This window comes from Balaenoptera ricei, chromosome 10, assembly GCF_028023285.1.
Source record: "Balaenoptera ricei isolate mBalRic1 chromosome 10, mBalRic1.hap2, whole genome shotgun sequence".
Classification (NCBI taxonomy): Eukaryota; Metazoa; Chordata; class Mammalia; order Artiodactyla; family Balaenopteridae; genus Balaenoptera; species Balaenoptera ricei.
The window spans coordinates 85,853,733-85,873,926 of record NC_082648.1 but is presented as its reverse complement, the minus strand read 5'-3'; the positions used below and the strand labels follow the sequence as shown (position 1 = coordinate 85,873,926).

At 38.5% G+C, this 20,194-nt stretch overlaps 1 protein-coding gene across 1 annotated transcript in view; it reads right to left on the bottom strand.

The window, feature by feature from the left end:
* ANO4 (anoctamin 4) overlaps window positions 1–20,194 on the bottom strand; it is a 459,674-nt gene that overhangs the window by 185,785 nt on the left and 253,695 nt on the right. The window contains exon 5 of the mRNA XM_059937385.1: window positions 16,962–17,066. Coding sequence (XP_059793368.1) covers window positions 16,962–17,066 — 105 coding nt within the window. The remainder of the gene's footprint in view (window positions 1–16,961; window positions 17,067–20,194) is intronic.

The window sequence follows — 20,194 nt, the reverse complement described above, 5'->3', positions numbered from 1 at the left end:
GCTGAGTAATATTCCATTGTATATATGTATCACATCTTCTTTATCCATTCATCTGTCAATGGGCATTTAGGTTGCTTCCATGTCTTGGCTATTGTAAATAGTGCTGCTATGAACATCGGGGTGCATGTATCTTTTTGAATTGGAAATTTCTCCGGATATATGCCCAGGATTGGCACTGCAGAGTCATTTTTAGGTTTTAAGGAAAACTCCATTCTATTCTCCATAGTGGCTGCACCAATTTATATTCCCACCAACAGTGTAGGAGAGTTCCCTTTTCTCCACACCTTCTCCAGCATTTATTATTTGTAGACTTTTTGATGATGGCCATTCTGACTGGTGTGAGGTGATACCTCATTATAGCTTTGATTTGCATTTCTCTAATAATTAGTGACGTTGAGCATCTTTTCATGTGCCTGTTGGCCATCTGTATGTCTTCTTTGGAGTAATGTCTATTTAGGTATTCTGCCCATTTTTTGATTGGGTTGTTTGGGTTTTGTTTCGTTTTGTTTTGTTTTTTTGATACTGAGCTGTATAAGTTGTTTGTGTATTTTGGAAATTAAGCCCTTGTCAGTCGCATCGTTTGCAAATATTTTCTCTCAGTCCATAGGTTGTCTTCTTGTTTTGTTTATGGTTTCCTTTGCTGTGCAAAAGCTTTTAAGTTTAATTAGGTCCCAGTTGTTTATTTTTGCTTTTGGGGTCCCTTCTTTATTGACTCAAATTATATGCCAACATTGAAGTTCACTTTTTTCTTTGATACTTTAAAAACAGCTAAGTATTTTTAACCTATCAGAAGCTGCTGACCAGTATAATTTATAGGAGTTTGAGTTCTATTTACCCAAGCATACAAAAGAGTATTCATTCTTTCATCTAAAAAAATTTTAGAGGTGTGCACACTATGTGTCAGGCACCGAGCTGTGCAGTGACTGTACCTTGGTGAATAAAAGTGATGTGTCTTCCTGCCCTTCTGGTACTAACAAAGCAAATAATCAAAGAAATGTGAAGTGTGGTGAATGCTATAAAGAACAGAGTCTAGATATAGAGAGATCAGTGATAATGTACTTAGACGGGGTGACCAGGATCTAAAGCTGTATCCAAGTGTGTGATTTTGGGCAATTCATTTAACTGCAAGTTTTTCATTTATAAAATAAAATAGGCATGGGAATAAAATGGACATTTATTGCTTACTGTGATAGGCTGAATCTGGACCCCAAAAGTGACCTAATCCCTGGAACATGTGAATGTGTTACCTTATATGGGAAAAGGGACTTCATAGATTTGATTAAGTCAAGGATCTTAAAATGGGGAGATTATCCAGGATTATATGAGTAGGCCAATGTAATTACAAGAGAGGCAGGAAGGTCAGAATGAGAGAGAGAGACACTGGAAGATGCTATGCTGCTGGCTTTGAAAATAGAGGACTAGGTCACAAGGCAAGGAATCTAGAAGATAGAAAAGGCAAGAAAGCAGATTCTCCTCTAGAGCCTGTAGAAGGAACAGAGTCTTGCTGACACCTTGAGGATGTCTGACGTTCAGAACTGTAAGATAATAAATCTGTGCTGTTTTAAGTTATTAAGTTTGTGGTAATTTGTTACAGCAGCAAAAAGTAACTAATACACTTACTAGAGGTTTTGAGGCTCTGAGTCTACAAAGGAAAAACATCATAATCTTTTCATACAATCAAGGCTTAGGAGCATCTACACTGGGCCAGGCACTGTGCCAGGTGCTCAAGAAGAAGCACTAACACTTTGGAGGAAGTATAGTATGCTGTGGGAGATGTCAAAGTCAAAGACAACTTCCCTGACCACCATATGTAAAGAAGCTGCCCCTCACCCAATTACTCTCCATCTCCTCCTCTCACTGCTCATTTCCTTCACAGCATGTGTCATAGACTGTTAATTATTTATTCATTTGTTTACTTGTATGCTGGATGTCTACCCTATTAGACTATAAGTTCCATAAGGGCAGGGACCCTATCTGTCTTGACTGGTGTACAGAGGTCCAGGCATGGAGTAAGCCCTCAACTCATATTTGTTGAATAACAGAATGACCTCAAAGTGGTCACTGTCTAATGATGTGTAAGAGTCCTATTTTCTCCACTGTGCTATGGCTCTGGGATCTTGCATATACGTTTCTCCAAACATAATTCTTATTCACAAGCCAGGAGCTCCACAGTTTCAAGTAGATACCAGTTAAATTTTCAAGGAGATAGTGATGACTTTCTAAGTAGATACTGGTTATATTTGAACAACGGGGTAAAAATATTCTTTTAACAACATTGGAAGACCTGCTTACTATTTTCCAAACTCTACCGCTTAGCTGTGTGAATTTGTGTTTCCAACTCCTCACTGGTGAGACAGGTACAGAAAACTTCTTTAAGGGTGGCTGAGAGTATTATGTGAGATTATGTACACATTAGCAGGGTGGCTGACATATGGCAGATCCATAAGAAATGTTGGTTTCTTGATTTTAGACTCTGGGACCTAAAGTTAGCATTTTAGCATCATCAATACAAAAAGGCAGAGGAAGCATTTACAAGTTGGAATGGTTATTCAGAGGGATGGATTGGGATGAGATGTGAGATAAAGGGGGAAGCTAAAGAGGACACTGAGATTTTTGTCTTAGTGACTGGCTCTCACTGGGGAGAAACTCTTGAATATCCATTCATCCATCCATGAGAATTGCCCCTATGCTTTTGCCAAGGATAGAAAATTACCACGTCATCTTCCACCAGTATCACTTTCTGGTGTTGGCACAATCTGTTCAAGAAAGCCTTCGACATCTATGGTCCTCAACTGGCCCTAAACTGTCACCCTGAAGGCATCTGATATGGTCTGGAGACATTTTTGATCTCGAGGGGTGGTGCTAGTCATATCTAGTGGGAAGAAGCCAGGGATGCTGCTAAATAGCCTTCAATGCACAGAACAGCCCTTACCGCATAGAGTTCTCCAGCCCAAAATGTCAACAGTGCTGAGGTTGAGGAATTCTGCTCTACATTAAAGGACCAACTATTTGATTCTACAGGGACCAGCTATCTTGGAGAAAGGGAGAGAAGCCCTTTGGCTTTCCTTATTGCTGCCCACAAGAATTACTCTCTGGAAGTTATTATGGGACTGATGCTACCTGAGAGCTCAAGGGAAATCAGTATGTCAGGCAATCGGATTTTTGGACAATGAGTGGTATGAAGGCACTATTATTACCTGCCAGTCTCTCAAGAGCTTCAGCCTAGATTAGAAATGCTGAAGCATCAGAAAATGCTCAGCTGATGGATTAAAGTTTTACTGAGCTCTGCCCATCAGAGCAACAGTCAGCTCTACCCACCACAGGTCCCTCCCATCAGGAAATTTGCCCAAGCCTCTTAGAGAGACTCATCCATCAGAGGGCAGAGAGCAGAAGCAAGAAGAACTACAATCCTGTAGCCTGTGGAACAAGAACCACATTCACAGAAAGATAGACAAGATGAAAAGGCAGAGGGCTATGTACCAGATGAAGGAACAAGATAAAACCCCAGAAAAACAACGAAATGAAGTATAGACAGGCAACCTTCCAGAAAAAGAATTCAGAATAATGATAGTGAAGATGATCCAGGACCTCTGAAAAAGAATGGAGGCAAAGCTCGAGAAGATGCAAGAAATGTTTAAAAAAGACCTAGAAGAATTAAAGAACAAACAAACAGAGATGAACAATACAATAACTGAAGTGAAAACTACACTAGAAGGAACCAATAGCAGAATAACTGAGGCAGAAGAATGGATAAGTGACCTGGAAGACAGAATGGTGCAATTCACTGCTGCGGAAGAGAATAAAGAAAGAAGAATGAAAAGAAATGAAGACAGCTTAAGAGACCTCTGGGACAACATTAAACACAAAAACATGCACATTATAGGGATCCCAAAAGGAGGAGAGAGAGAGAAAGGACCCGAGAAAATATTTCAAGAGATTATAATCGAAAACTTCCCTAACATGGGAAAGGAAATAGCCACCCAAGTCCAGGAAGCGCAGAGAGTCCCAGGCAGGACAAACCCAAGGAGAAACAGGCCGAGACACATAGTAATCAAAGTGACAAATATTAAAGACAAAGAAAAATTATTGAAAGCAGCAAGGGAAAAATGACAAATATCATACAAGGGAACTCCCATAAGGTTAACAGCTGATTTCTCAGCAGAAACTCTACAAGCCAGAAGGGAGTGGCATTACATACTTAAAGTGATGACAGGGAAGAACCTACAACCAAGATTACTCTACCTGGCAAGGATCTCATTCAGATTCAATGGAGAAATCAAAAGCTTTACAGACAAGCAAAAGCTAAGAGAATTCAGCACCACCAAACCAGCTCTACAACAAATGCTAAAGGAACTTCTCTAAGTGGGAAACACAAGAGAACAAAAGGACCTACAAAAACAAACCCAAAACAATTAAGAAAATGGTCATAGGAACATACATATCGATAATTACCTTAAACGTGAATGGATTAAATGCTCCAACCAAAAGACACAGGCTTGCTGAATGGATAGAAAAACGAGACCCATATATATGCTGTCTACAAAAGACCCACTTCAGACCTAGGGACACACACAGACTGAAAGTGAGGGGATGGAAAAAGATATTCCATGCAAATGGAAATCAAAAGAAAGCTGGAGTAGCTATACTCATATCAAATAAAATAGACTTTAAAATAAAGAATGTTACAAGAGACCAAGAAGGACACTACATAATGATCAAGGGATCAATTCAAGAAGAGGATATAACAATTATAAATATATATGCACCCAACATAGGAGCACCTCAATACATAAGGCAACTGCTAACAGCTATAAAACAAGAAATCAACAGTAACAAAATAATAGTGGGGGACTTTAACACCTCACTTACACCAATGGACAGATCATCCAAAATGAAAATAAATAAGGAAACAGAAGCTTTAAATGACACAATAGACCAGATAGATTTAATTGATATTTATAGGATATTCCATCCAAAAACAGCAGATTACACTTTCTTCTCAAGGGCACATGGAACATTCTCCAGGATAGAGAACATCTTGGGTCACAAATCAAGCCTCAGTAAATTTAAGAAAATTGAAATCATATCAAGCATCTTTTCTGATCACAATGCTATGAGATTAGAATGAATTACAGGGAAAAAAACGTAAAAGACACAAACGTATGGAGGCTAAACAATACGTTACTAAATAACCAAGAGATCACTGAAGAAATCAAAGAGGAAATCAAAAAACACTTAGAGACAAATGACAATGAAAACATGATGATCCAAAAGCTATGGGATGCAGCAAAAGCAGTTCTAAGAGGGAAGTTTATAGCTATACAAGCTTATCTCAAGAAACAAGAAAAATCTCAAATAAACAATCTAACCTTAAACCTAAAGGAACTAGAGAAAGAAGAACAAACAAAACCCAAAGCTAGCAGAAGGAAAGAAATCATAAAGATCAGAGCAGAAATAAATGAAATAGAAACAAAGAAAACAATAGCAAAGATCAATAAAACTAAAAGCTGGTTCTTTGAGAAGATAAACAAAATTGATAAACCATTAGCCAGACTCATCAAGAAAAAGAGGGTGAGGACTCAAATCAATAAAATTAGAAATGAAAAAGGGGAAGTTACAACAGACACCGCAGAAATACAAAGCATCCTAAGAGACTACTACAAGCAACTCTATGCCAATAAAATGGACAACCTGGAAGAAATGGACAAATTCTTAGAAAGGTATAAACTTCCAAGACTGAACCAGGAAGAAATAGAAAATATGAATAGAACAATCACAAGTAATGAAATTGAAACTGTGATTAAAAATCTTCCAACAAACAAAGGTCCAGGACCAGATGGCTTCACAGGGGAATTCTATCAAACATTTAGAGAAGAGCTAACATCCATTTTTCTCAAACTCTTCCAAAAAATTGCAGAGGAAGGAACACTCCCAAACTCATTCTATGAGGCCACCATCACTCTGATACCAAAACCAGACAAAGATACTACAAAAAAAGAAAATTACAGACCAATATCACTGATGGATATAGATGCAAAAATCCTCAACAAGATAGTAGCAAGCAGAATCCAGCAACACATTAAAAGGATCATACACCATGGTCAAGTGTGATTTATCCCAGGGATGCAAGGATTCTTCAATATACGCAAATCAATCAATGTGATACACCATATTAACAAATTGAAGAAGAAAAACCATATGATCACCTCAATAGATGCAGAAAAAGCTTTTGACAAAATTCAACACCCATTTATGATAAAAACTCCCCAGAAAGTGGGCATAGAGGGAACCTACCTCAACATAATAAAGGCCATATATGACAAATCCACAGCAAACATCATTCTCAATGGTGAAAAACTGAAAGCATTTCCTCTAAGGTCAGGAACAAGACAAGGATGTCCACTCTCACCACTATTCTTCAACATAGTTTTGGAGGTTTTAGTCACAGCAATCAGAGAAGAAAAAGAAATAAAAGGAATACAATGTGGAAAAGAAGAAGTAAAACTGTCACTCTTTGAAGATGACATGATACTATACATACAGGATCCTAAAGATGCCACCAGAGAACTACTAGAGTTAATCAGTGAATTTGGTAAAGGTGCAGGATACAAAATTAATGCACAGATATCTCTTGCATTCCTATACATTAATGATGAAAAATCTGAAAGAGAAATTAAGGAAACACTCCCAATTACCACTGCAACAAAAAGAATAAAATACCTAGGAATAAACCTACCTAGGGAGACAAAAGACCTGTATGCAGAAAACTATAAGACACTGATGAAAGAAATTAAAGATGATACCAACAGATGGAGAGATATACCATGTTCTTGGATTGGAAGAATCAACCTTGGGAAAATGTCTATACTACCCAAAGCAATCTACAGATTCAATGCAATCCCTATCTAATTACCAATGGCAGTTTTTACGGAACTAGAACAAAAAATCTTAAAATTTGTATGGAGACACAAAAGACCCCGAATAGCCACAGCAGTCTTGAGGGAAAAAAATGGAGCTGGAAGAATCAGACTCCCTGACTTCAGACTATACTACATAGCTACAGTAGTCAAGACCATATGGTACTGGCACAAAAACAGAAATATAGATCAATGGAACAGGATAGGAAGCCCGGAGATAAACCCGTGCACCTATGGTCAACTAATCTATGACAAAAGAGGGAAGGATATACAATGGAGAAAAGACAGTCTCTTCAATAAGTGGTGCTCGGAAAACTGGACAGCTACGTGTAAAAGAATGAAATTAGAACACTCCCTAACACCATACACAAAAATAAACTCAAAATGGATTCGAGACCTAAATGTAACACTGGACACTATAAAGCTCTTAGAGGAAAACATAGGAAGAACACTCTTTGACATAAATCACAGCAAGATCTTTTTTGATCCACCTCCTAGAGTAATGGAAATAAAAACAAAAATAAATGGGACCTAATGAAACTTCAAAGCTTTTGCGCAGCAAAGGAAACCATAAACAAGATGAAAAGACAACCCTCAGAATGGGAGAAAATATTTGCAAATGAATCAACGGACAAAGGATTAATCTCCAAAATATATAAATAGCTCACACAGTTCAATATTAAAAAAACAAACAACCCAATCCAAAAATGGGCAGAAGACTTAAATAGACATTTCTCCAAAGAAGACATACAGATGGCCAAGAAGTACATGAAAAGCTGCTCAACATCACTAATTATTAAAGAAATGCAAATCAAAACTACAATGAGGTATCATCTCACACCAGTTAGAATGGGCATCATCAGAGAATCTACAAACAACAAATGCTGGAGAGGGTGTGAAGAAAAGGGAACCCTCTTGCACTGTTGGTGGGAATGTAAATTGATACAGCCACTATGGAGAACAGTATGGAGGTTCCTTAAAAAACTAAAAATAGAATTACCATATGATCCAGCAATCCCACTACTGGGCATATACTCAGAGAAAACCATAATTCAAAAAGACACATGCACCCCAATGTTCATTGTAGCACTATTTACAATAGCCAGGCGATGGAAGCAACCTAAATGCCCATCGGCAGACGAATGGATAAAGAAGAGGTGGTACATATATACAATGGAATATTACTCAGCCATAAAAAGGAACGAAACTGGGTCATTTGTTGAGACGTGGATGGATCTAGAGACTGTCATACACAGTGAAGTAAGTCAGAAAGAGAAAAACAAATATCGTATATTAACGCATGTATGTGGAACCTAGAAAAATGGTACAGATGAACCAGTTTGTAGGGCAGAAATAGAGACACAGATGTAGAGAACAAACGTATGGACACCAAGGGGGGAAAGCGGCAGGTGCCAGGGGTACGGGTGTGCTGAATTGGGCGATTGGGATTGACATGTATACAGTGATGTGTATAAAATTGATGACTAATAAGAACCTGCTGTATAAAAAAAGAAATAAAATAAAATTAAAAAGTTTTTAAAAAAAAAAGAAAAAAGAAAATGCTCAGCTGAACATGTGGTCAGTAAGAAGACTGTAGAACATGTAAACACTCCACAGAAGAAACATGTGCCCTTCGTCGGTATTTCACCAGTGTCACTGATAGATCCGCTTTAACTACAAGGTAAGTTTTAGGAACAAAGTACAACCTTCTTTGATGCGAACTTTCATTCCCTTCTTTAAGAAAACCCCCAACTCTGAAGTTCACCAATTTTTAGAAATCTATTTATTCAACAAGTAGTTACTGAGTACCTACCCTGGGCAGACACTGAGCTGGGCTAAACGCTGGGGCTTAAGTACTGGACATGACAGGCAGGACCCCTGACCTCACAGAGTTCATGGTCCAGCCAAGGTGGGAGCAGGACCTCTCCCTCTCTGGCACAGACGTGACAATCATCCTCTTCATCCAAACAAGGTCACTTGTTAATGGATCCCATTACCTCCCTCATACTTTTTTTCTCAAATAAAAAAATGTTTGGTAATTATCTGCCTGGTAGAATTCTGCAATTAGGCTCATTAAATAAGAGAGTCCAATGTTCAGAGAAGTCAATTAAGAATGGCAAGAGAGAGAAAGAGAGAGAATTAAAAAATTCCATGCAAACCAGGTATGGACCTGCATTGTATTCAGACTCAGGAAGGGCTGTGTGAACAGAACTTGGCAGTTAACATGGGTCCCAGCAGGTGGATACCATGCATTTGGGAAAGCAAGAGAGATCCCCAAATGATTCTCTTTTGCAAAAAGCAGGCACTCAGCCTAAAGAGACCCAGGAACTAAACAGCAGGGAATCACATTTAACAACTGAACAAGGGTCAAGAAACTCAAATTGCCTGGGAGACCAAAAATCAGCTACAGCCTCTGAGTAAAGCCAGAAACTCAGCATAGAAAAGAGATTTCTGAGGGCTGGCTTGTGATACTCTCCCAGAATGGAGGCAGAACAGAGAAGGCAGAGGGCCAGGAAGCAGGAGATGCTGACATTCTTCCTGTGTGGGAAGGCAAATTTGCCGCCGGAGTACTGAATCTACTCATCAAATATCTGCAATTATTTCAATTATTCCTTCAGTGAAAATCATTTGGGATGTTTGCGATTATTCGATTCTCTTGGGAAAAGAGACTGCAAATATACCGCAAGGGCTCAAACAAGTGAACTGATTATCTTCTGTCACTTGTTCATTAAACCAACATTTAGTTTAGGTGCGGGAGGTATAAACATGACCAAGACATGAGTGGGAAGCCTCGTACTTCCAGACAAGAGGATGAAATTGAGGAATCAGTGGTATAAAGGCAACGAAAAAACAAATCACAAATGTTTAGACTGTTTTAGAAACAGTCTAAAAGAGTAAAAAATAAATTCCAAAAAATCAAATAGTTCAACTCCCTGCTCTTTTTAAAAAATAACCCCACCTTGGCATTATAGTTCAGGAGTACTTTAATCTCAGTATTTTCTGATGCAGAGAAAATAAAGTGAAATTATAGGTCACTGAAGTAGACATGAAAGGGCTGTGCAGTATAATCCAAGTATCTATATTTGTTCTCCAGTGTGCCAGTTCATTATGCTATTTTTATCCCGAGTTCCAAATTATTACATCTGATGCGCAGAATTCTGAAGGTATTACATATTGACCTCAAAGCCTCATTAGAAAATGAAAAAAAAAAAAGAAAAAAGATTGTTCATGTCTCAATTTAAACACTTAGCTGGCTGTTTTATAACCAGTTCATCTTTACATTTAGGGTCCCTTTCAGGTGAAGGCCCAAGGCAGCTCCAAATTTGACACAAGGGCTAGCAAACAAGAGGTGCTCAATGCCCATTTTAAAATAAAAGCTAGTTTAAGATTATATCAATTGCCATTTTTTTCTTATTCTAATTATCTCAGTGCCATTGCTTGAAAGAATCTGTTTTTCTCTTGGATTCAGAGTTAAATAGGAAGAAAGTGGGAAAGGACGACAATTTATTCAGAGCTAACCAGGTGTGAAGGATTGTGAGGCTTGTTTTCTCCTTTCATCCTCAGAACACCTTATGAGACAGGTAGTATGAGAAAGAAGCCAGGTTCAGAAGTGCTAAGTATGGTCACACAGCTCATAAGTGACAGAGATGAATCTGAACCCAGGTCTGACTCCCAAATCCAGGCTATTTCTAGCTGACTCCTTGGTTTTGCGGAAAGCATTCTACTGTTCTTAAATCATGTTTGGCTTTCAAGAACAGGAAGTCATTTAACCAGCAAACAATTGTCACAGTTTTAACATTTATCTGAATAAAGCTAGACTTTACATCTGTAGCCCGACAAGTCTGACACTTTTACAAATTTAACAAATAGATCAAATTAAATGTTTTTTAAAAATTCAGGAAAACACACAGCCTCAGCACAGCTTTGAGCACCCTAGGCTGGGATTTTAAAAACCAAACACTGCTTAGCATTTATATGGCACTAGCAAGACTAGGGCCCTCTAGAAGTTCACTACTCTTCAAATGAATCTGATAATGTCCCTAAGGCAGAGACTGCCTGGTGGACCAAGAAGAAGAAAAAGTAAGCCTAAGTTAGAAAACTCAAAATAAATAATTGGCAAGGACATAAATCCTTCCTTAGCTGCCTTTATTCCTTTCTAATAGGTCAGTGGTTTTCAAAGTGTGTTCCTGGGAACCCCAGGATTCTTTTGAGGAACTTCAGGGGCCATGGAGGGGCCAAAAAGAAAACTGCGCAAAGTCCTACACCTTTTACCCCTACCTACTCCAAAAAGCTCAGTTATCTGTCTTACACAGATATTATATGTGATAATATAATATATAATTATATTCTAATTATATAATATTTATATTACATAACATCAATGTTATTGATATTATATGTAAAAATATATGGGGGGGAAAAGACAGATTCCAACTTTTAAAAAGTTTGGAGACCTCTGCTAGTGTGTTATGGCAACAATTAAATGGGTATGTTAACATTTCCCCAAAGAAAAACTGGGATAAGCAAGCTGGGGTTCTAATGATTACAGATCTGAGAGCAGGCACTTTTTTTCTGCCGTGGAACGTTAAATCGAAATGCTTTTAAGATTCAAAATGTGCCTTTAAAAAAACAAGTCATGAGTTTTTAAAAAATGTGTGGTTGGGAAGGATGCTGTTTATAAAACTACAGAGCATACACGACGGCATGGGGTGCCCACAATACACTCTGCAACGGGGCCAAGATCATTAACTTGTTCCCAAGACAGCGTGTTTCTTAAGAAGAGCTTCTCTTGCAACTGCTCCATTCTAAAGAAAAGACAGACACCTTGGTCACTTCTGTAACAAGGCAGCTAACGATGGCACCTCTTACAGCCCTGGGAACGATATTTAGAGAAGGACTGTATACCTGGTGCGAACTTTGCTCAATAGCCTCGGTTCCCTTTTCACAACTAGAAACAAGGTCAGTGATGTTGTGCATTAAAAATCTTAAAAGTCTACTGACCATAACTGTCCCTTCTCTGGAAAGAGCGTGAGCTTTGGATTTAGACAAACCTGAGTTCAAACGCTAGTCCTCCCACTTACTGACTATTAGATTGGGATCTTTAACTTGTTCAAGCTTTAATTTCTTTATCTTTTAAGTGGGGATAATACAATGTACCAGAGAGGATTGTTGTGAGGAATGAAGACAAGGTGGCAGCCAACACGTCCACATCGCTTACCGTGTGCCAGGCACTAAGGGCTTTGCATAGATTGTCTATAACTACCTCCCTTTTACAGATGTGGAAATTAAGGCAAAGAGAGTTTAAGACTAAATAAAATAATACAGGTAAAAAGTCAACCACAGAGTTGCTAGACAAGATGTTCAACTCATGTCAGTTCCTCCCTCTCCCCCATCTTCCCCTTTGAAACAGCATAGCCATGTGAATTAAAAATACAATGGGAAATCAGGGCTCAAGACACTGGATTCAAAATGACTCACTGGATGTCACTGAGAAATGACTAAGTCTCATCACCCACAGAAGCAAGAGCACCACCAGTGTGGGAACAGCTATATGATTGCTTAGGGACATATGCAGGCACAAGGCGTCAGACTATAGTGTAACAATCATCCAATAATCCTTCCAACCTCCCAGTTCTCCTTCCAAATACTTTGCTATTTGCTCTCTTTCGTTCCCTAATCCATTAGAACCTAATGGACTATATCACAATAAAGTCTGTCAGGGTATGAATGCCACTCAGGAGTCCCCAGAGTCTATACAGTTGGCCCTCTATATCCACAGGTTTCCCATCTGAGGATACAACCAACCCAGCCGCAGCAGACAGTTTCATTTCAGTCATTGCTGACATTCCCACTCCTCTACCTCACATTATCCAGAACTGCACAAAGGTTCTAGAGGTTTTGCAAACTACTCTGGTCTCCAAGCTGCTCTGCTGGCTACTGCTGAGCTGCCCCCTTTGTGAGTCTACAGTGGAATTCACTCACTCATGCATTAACTAAATTGACTGAGCAGCTACTATACTCCATACTCTGCTCAAGGAACTGGGTATACAACAAAGAAACAGGAAGATGAGACTGCTGCCTTCCCAGAGCCTCCAAAGTTCCCTGAATGCTGAAGGATCTGTTCCTTCCTCAGGCTGCAGAATCTCAGCCATGGCTGGCAGTTCAGGTGGCCCAGGCACAGTCCCCCCAGGCACAAAACACAGCCACTCCCTCTCTTCCCACCACTTACAAGAAGCCATGTTACCACTGCAGGACACTCCAAGGAAGCCTGTCTTAGGACATTCCTCCTGTCTATTTCTCTCTCTCTCTTTCTTCTTCTCCTATCTAAGCATCAGGCACTCAGGAGCTCAGACTTTCAGAGAACAAAAGGCAGGAATTTTAGGCAACACAAAACTCTGCAGAGGACTTCCCTGGTGGCACAGTGGTTAAGAATCTGCCTGCCAATGCAGGGGACACAGGTTCGAGCCCTGGTCCAGGAAAATCCAACATGCCGTGGAGCAACTAAGTCCGTGACCCACAACTACTGAGCCTGAGCTCTAAAGCCCGCAAGCCACAACTACTGAGCGCACATGCCGCAACTACTGAAGCCCACACGCCTAGAGCCTGCACTCTGCAACAAGAGAAGCCACCACAGTGAGAAGCCCGCACACCACAATGAAGAGTAGCCCCCGCTCGCCCCAACTAGAGAAAGCCCATGCACAGCAACGAAGACCCAATGCAGCCATAAACAAACAAATAAATAAATAAATAAATTTATTTTAAAAAAAAAAACTCTGCTGAAACAAAGGCGTTGAAGAGACCTGGCTGCTATGTTGGGATGAGAATAGAAAGGGAGGGAAAAAAAACATGATGGAAAAAATACACACACACCCAAACACAAGTACCCCCTTACATTAGACTGCCACACATAAAGGCTTTTCTCCTAGAAAGCAAATGGGTTGCTTTCATTTTGAACAATAAGACAAAGTTTTTCCTGAATCCAACTGTGCACCAAAACGTTCACCACTGCTTTAAAGTGTTATGCCTAGTACAGTACCTGGCATATGACAGGTGAGATGGATACATGAATGGGTGGATAAAATAACTCTTTCCTTCCTATAAGCCATACATCTGATATGGGGGAAGTTGAAAAACAACTTATGGATGGTTAACCATTCTGAGACATCTTCTTTTGAACAGATGAAGCTATACTTAGGGCATAAGCAATATAGGAAAAAATGTAAATGTATTTTACAACGTAGAAGCATGGTAGAGGAATTCTTGCATCAAGATGTAACAACATAAGAATCAAATTGTAAAAATCCAAAGTAGTTCATTTTTTCCTAATCATTTTTATCTCACTTTTTATTTAGCATAACAAGGACTGACATACAATGAAATATTGACTTTATCATATATTAATCATATTGCCTGGGGAGGTATATTCACCTTTAAAATGGAGAAAATAGTATCTATTAATTACAGTTGTTTTAACAATGACAAGAGATAGTAAGGGAGAGCACTTACTATGATGGCTGCTAAGACACTCAAGAAATGTTTGAAACACGCACACACACACACACACACACACACACACACGCAGAGTCTTCGAGCCCAATCTTGAAGGTCATACATATATGTCCACGAATTCTAAGAAACAGTGAAATCTTTCCATCATCCTGCTAATCCCAATAAAAGCATTTTTAGCAGACAAGGAGTTTTACTGATGTTCAAATCCTATATTTTTTACATTTTTTATATTTTGGTCTTTCAAAGCTTTCTATAAACAATAATCTAAGGCACAGTCCCTTGAAGAACCAAACTATGTGTTTTTATACTTAGAAATTTCAATGAACTGGTTAAACATCTGAATCATATTTAGAATCTCTTGTTAGACACGGAAGGTAGATAAACAGCCCAAATCTTTCTTACCAGAGTTGCCCCAGACTGTGTGGACAGCTTCCCAAACCTACTTAGCATAAAACTTGTTTTTTAAACAAGAAAATAAACAGATTAATTCTCAAACACTGGAAAATTCTTAAACCGATAAAAACTTGATTTGCTTTTTAAAATGAAGTAATATTTCCTTTTTCTTGTTTTCAAATTTAAATATTAAGTTCTCACAAACTTGTACTCTTCTACTTGTTCATAAAGAGATCACCATTCTAAACTATAAAACAGTTAACATCATAAACAAATGTGTTTTTACTAAGGTGTGCTCACAAAAATTACGATAAAAATAGCCTTATGAGCATTTAGTTCATTTTTTTTTACAATAATACTAGCTTTTTGATTAATAAGTTTTTTTTAAACATCTTTATTGGAGTATAATTGCTTTACAATGGTGTGTTAGTTTCTGCTTTATAACAAAGTGAGTCAGCTATACATATATCCCCATATCCCCTCCCTCTTGCATCTCCCTCCCACGCTCCCTATCCCACCCCTCTAGGTGGTCACAAAGCACCGAGCTGATCTCCCTGTGCTATGCGGCTGCTTCCCACTAGCTATTGGTTTTACATTTGGTAGTGTATATATGTCCATGCCACTCTCTCACTTTGTCCCAGCTTACCCTTCCCCCTCCCCGTGTCCTCAAGTCCATTCTCTAGTAGGTCTGCGTCTTTATTCTCATCCTAAATTCATTCAGCCCTAAAAAAATTGAAGTTCATCTCCCATATCTGCATAGAAGCCAGCTTTTACCATTCATTAAAAAAATCCTTTCAGCAAAGTATAATCTATCATCTTTCAAATCAAAGGAAGTAATTACACAATTTTATAACTTTCCATGAAAAGTTAATTTCTTTCCAATGTCTATTAATTTGATTTTTATTCTCCCGGGGACATTTTTTCACTTTTATTCAGTAACCTAGTATGAAGGGATTGCCCACCCAGAACAAATAGTTGGTCCTCTTATAGTCTTCATTAAAAATATTTCTCTCAGAAGTAGCCTCATCTTCAATTCCAGGATCCTTCACCTCAGTGTTTAAACCCTATACCAAGTACATTCATGAAGGAATTAAACGAAGGGTAAGAGACTCTCCATTCCACTCTGGTCTCCATTATTTATCTTATTATGTCGGCACTTAACTTCTCCCACCCTGAGCTGTCCTACCTGTAAAGTGGACATAGTAATTACCCCATAAGGTCAGGAGGGTAGTGCAATGACAAAAGGGGATAAATAGTACTAAAATGCTTTAAAATGTTCACAGAAAATATAGAAATATAAATATAATTTAGAAATATGTATTTCATTGTATAGAAATGCAATGTCACAAAACTGAAAGTAGCAAAAGATTGCAGGAGTTCTTTATACAATGCTCTTCCAGTCTACACTCTTCAAATCCAATATTACATAATACTATTTGATATTAAAATACTAACATTATCTAGAATTAGAGCTCTGACAGCAAAACACGAATGCTGATGACTTAGTATGTGATACTGCATCGCCATCCTCAACGCTAAATCTCTAACTTGAGCAAATGTATTGATTATGATAAAGTTCTTAGTGAAAACTGTATAACAATAAAATAGTGGAAGAAGAGTAAACCTTGATTAATCAAAATGCTTAGAAAAGAGGAATCTACTTCTCGGTCACGGCCCAGCATCAATGACTCCAATACCCATTTTGGAGAATAAAATTCTCCTGATTTCAGCTTACTGAGTCAACATTTACTTCTTACTACTGATATCTGAGTGAAGGAATAGTATTCTGTTTTCTTAAAGATTTTTCTTTGATTATGATTAATCAAGGAATCTAAAAAATTATAATACCCACTTACTTACTAAATATTATAGCATACTAAATATACAGAATTTATAATCCCTCTACAGTTTTCCCACTAGGCTTCATCGAAGACCCCAAAACTATGTGGTTCAGTTTCAAAAATTAAACCAGCATTTCACTAACCATCTCTTCTGGTGTCAAAATTATTTTACACAGCATCTCTTTTAAGACATCATTTTATTTTAAAGTTTGGCATCTAAGGTTTCTAGTTTTATTACCCCTCCCAAGTGTTATAACAGTTTCTCCTTTCACGGTGAATTTAAAATTGGAGTGAAACTTACTTTCTTGTATTGCATTAAGAATCTCTGAAAAGTCCACATCACTCTTTGGCCCGTCAGGTAGTATTTGCATATCCAGCTGGTAGCTTTGCAAATCCACACCTCCTTCTAGAGAAACGAAAGATATTCATGGAGTTTGCACTGGTTATCAGACAGCCCAGCATCAGGGTCCCAAGGAGAAGCAATGTCAAAATCTAAAAAGAACAGCCAGCTGGTTTGCCAATGATCCTCCCACGTGGACAAATGACTTTTAAAAGATGAGGAACATTACTAGCCATTTGCCCCTTATGGGACCAAAAAGGTTTAATTGTATTTCCAAGGCAAAAATAAGGCAATTACTTTATTAAAATACCACATACTTCATAGTATTTATGGGTGATTTCCTAGGTGAAGAATATAACATGCTAGCCTCCACCCAAGGACATTTAAAATTATTCTCAGCTTCTACATGGCTAAAAAGGGACATTCACCACTAATACTTTATGAAACCATCTTCCTTAAAATGGTAATAATTTATTTAAAGGAAATGATTTAATATTCCTGATATCACAGAAAAATGGTATCAATTTTTTCTCTCACAGTTGGACTTCCCCTGTTATATCATTTACTTTTCAATTATACCAGAATACTTTAATTTATTCTATGAAGTAGTTAAGGCCCTTGTACTAGGTTTGCCCAATGTATTTTTGGTGCGTTCTAAAGAAAGAGGTGCTGCTCCACACGCCTATACAACATTTAAGGAAGTCAAAGAAACCAAGATATCAAAAAGTAGCTTTGGGGCTTCCCTGGTGGCGCAGTGGTTGAGAATCTGCCTGCCAATGCAGGGCACACGGGTTCGAGCCCTGGTCTGGGAGGATCCCACGTGCCGCGGAGCAACTAGGCCCGTGAGCCACAACTAGTGAGCCTGCGTGTCTGGAGCCTGTGCTCTGCAACAAGAGAGGCCGCGATAATGAGAGGCCCATGCACCATGATGGAGAGTGGCCCCCACTTGCCGCAACTAGAGAAAGCCCTCGCACAGAAACAAAGACCCAACACAGCCATAAATAAATAAATAAACCCAAAAGTTAAAAAAAAAAGTAGCTTTATCATTAATAATAATAAATCTCTGAATGCTTCTTAAAATAATCAGTAAGAACATCTCCAATCTGATGAGTCTGGAAGGGCTAAACGTCAGTGCTAAAATAAACAGAGAGCCTGATAAATAAAATGGGGTACACTCTAGCTTCCAAAATTTTTGTAGAAATAATTCTTTTATAAGCCCAGGAATTATTCTTAGCCTTGAATAAAATTTCAGTTGCATCCCTAAAACTCAAGAATAAGACACAGTTACTATCTTACAAGAACACTCATTCTGGGAGGGGAATAGACACAAGTAACTATAATAGAAGGTGAGCTTTAGGAGGGCAGGAACTTTTGTCCGCATGCTATAACCCATCACTTAGAACAGTGTCTAGCACAGAGTAGGCTCTCAACTAACGTAGATGGAACGAATTTATGAGGATATGCGGTACTTATGAAACAAAGGCAGGAGAGTAACAAGTAAAGCTATAAGCTCAGATTCTGGGAGGCAGACAAACCAGCATTCAAATTCTTACTAGGGGACACCGAATATCTCTAGATCTTAGTTTCCTCATCCATAAAATGCGTGATAGTAACAGTCACACAGAGTAGCCATGAGGACTAAATGAGATAATGCATGAAAAGCTCTTAGCTGTCATAGCACTCAGTAAATGGAAGCCATTACTATTATCATCCATAATAATTTATTATAGCGACACTGGCATTTCTACAGAAACTATCCAGCCATTGAATAATGAGAAGGAATCCATGAGTCAATTATTTGGGACCAGCATGCATTTAAAGTGACAGTTAAGCACTGCAGACACAGCAGTGAATTTTTAAATGCATGCATTCAGTTGGCTCATTGCAAGGTCTGAAGTTATCAGTGAGACTAAGCTTCTCAATGGAACAGAACAAAGGTGTCTTCCTGCTGGCCCAGAATTTAAATGGGCTATCTGCTTTTTTCTCTGCCATGGCCAGCTACCTTGAATGGGTAGGGAAAAGTTTTGAGGCTTTTCAACCTCTACTAAGGCTAGTCACCTTTGTTGCGCTCAATAACCAAAGACCCAAAGACCTCACAATGACATCAACAGGGGGAAAAAAAAAAAATTCAATACCACTTTTCAGCCAGGCTGCATGCTATGTACTTTATGATCTCATTTAGTTTTCACTCTAACCTTGAAAAGGAGGTGCAGTAAGAAGTAGTAATTTGCCCCAAAAAGCTACTAAGTTGTAAAGATATAATACCAACCCATGCCCTTAACTGGTCTTTAAAATCACACATACCCAAGCGGTCAAAACCACAGGCTGATAGAAATAAGAAAATTTACCAATTTTCACTGGACTTAACAACAGTCCAGGACTTCGGACCAGGACAAAAGTCATTACCTAACCTAAAAAGCAAATGACTTTTAAAATAGCCTAATAAATAGAAGCCCAATTTATTTACTTGCTGTTTGTCACAGGAGTTCATAAATTCATGTGGAAGTAGTGATGACTATGAAATAACTGTAATTTTTCATAACTAAAATTCCATAATTTTTAATAAATTTTTTGTTAGAGGACAGGTAGGAGCATAAGAAGTCACAAAAGAAGCAACACAAAGAGGCATTCGGGTCATCAAAGCCTGTCTTTCAAGAATATTAAAAACGTGGGGAAGAAAAAAGTGAAGAAAGTGGATATAAGGATACAGATAAATATATAGATATATCTCAAGTATACTAAAAACCACACCATTTTTTAAAAAATTATTTATTTATTTATTTACTTATTTATTTTGGCTGTGTTGGGTCTTCGTTTCTGTGCGAGGGCTTTCTCTAGTTGCGGCAAGTGGGGGCCACTCTTCATCGCGGTGTGCGGGCCTCTCACTGTCGCGGCCTCTCTCGTTGTGAAGCACAAGCTCCAGACGTGCAGGCTCAATAGTTGTGGCTCACGGGCCCAGCTGCTCCGCGGCATGTGGGATCTCCCCAGACTAGGGCTCGAACCCGTGTCCCCTGCATTGACAGGCAGATTCTCAACCACTGCGCCACCAGGGAAGCCCCACACCATTTTATATGACTAGAAAAGGAAGAAAATACTGCATTAGGTACGGAAGTTCTCTCACCTGTGAAATGATGGGTATATTCTGTTTTATTCTTTATTTTTTCTATGTTTTTCACAATACGCAAAATATTTTA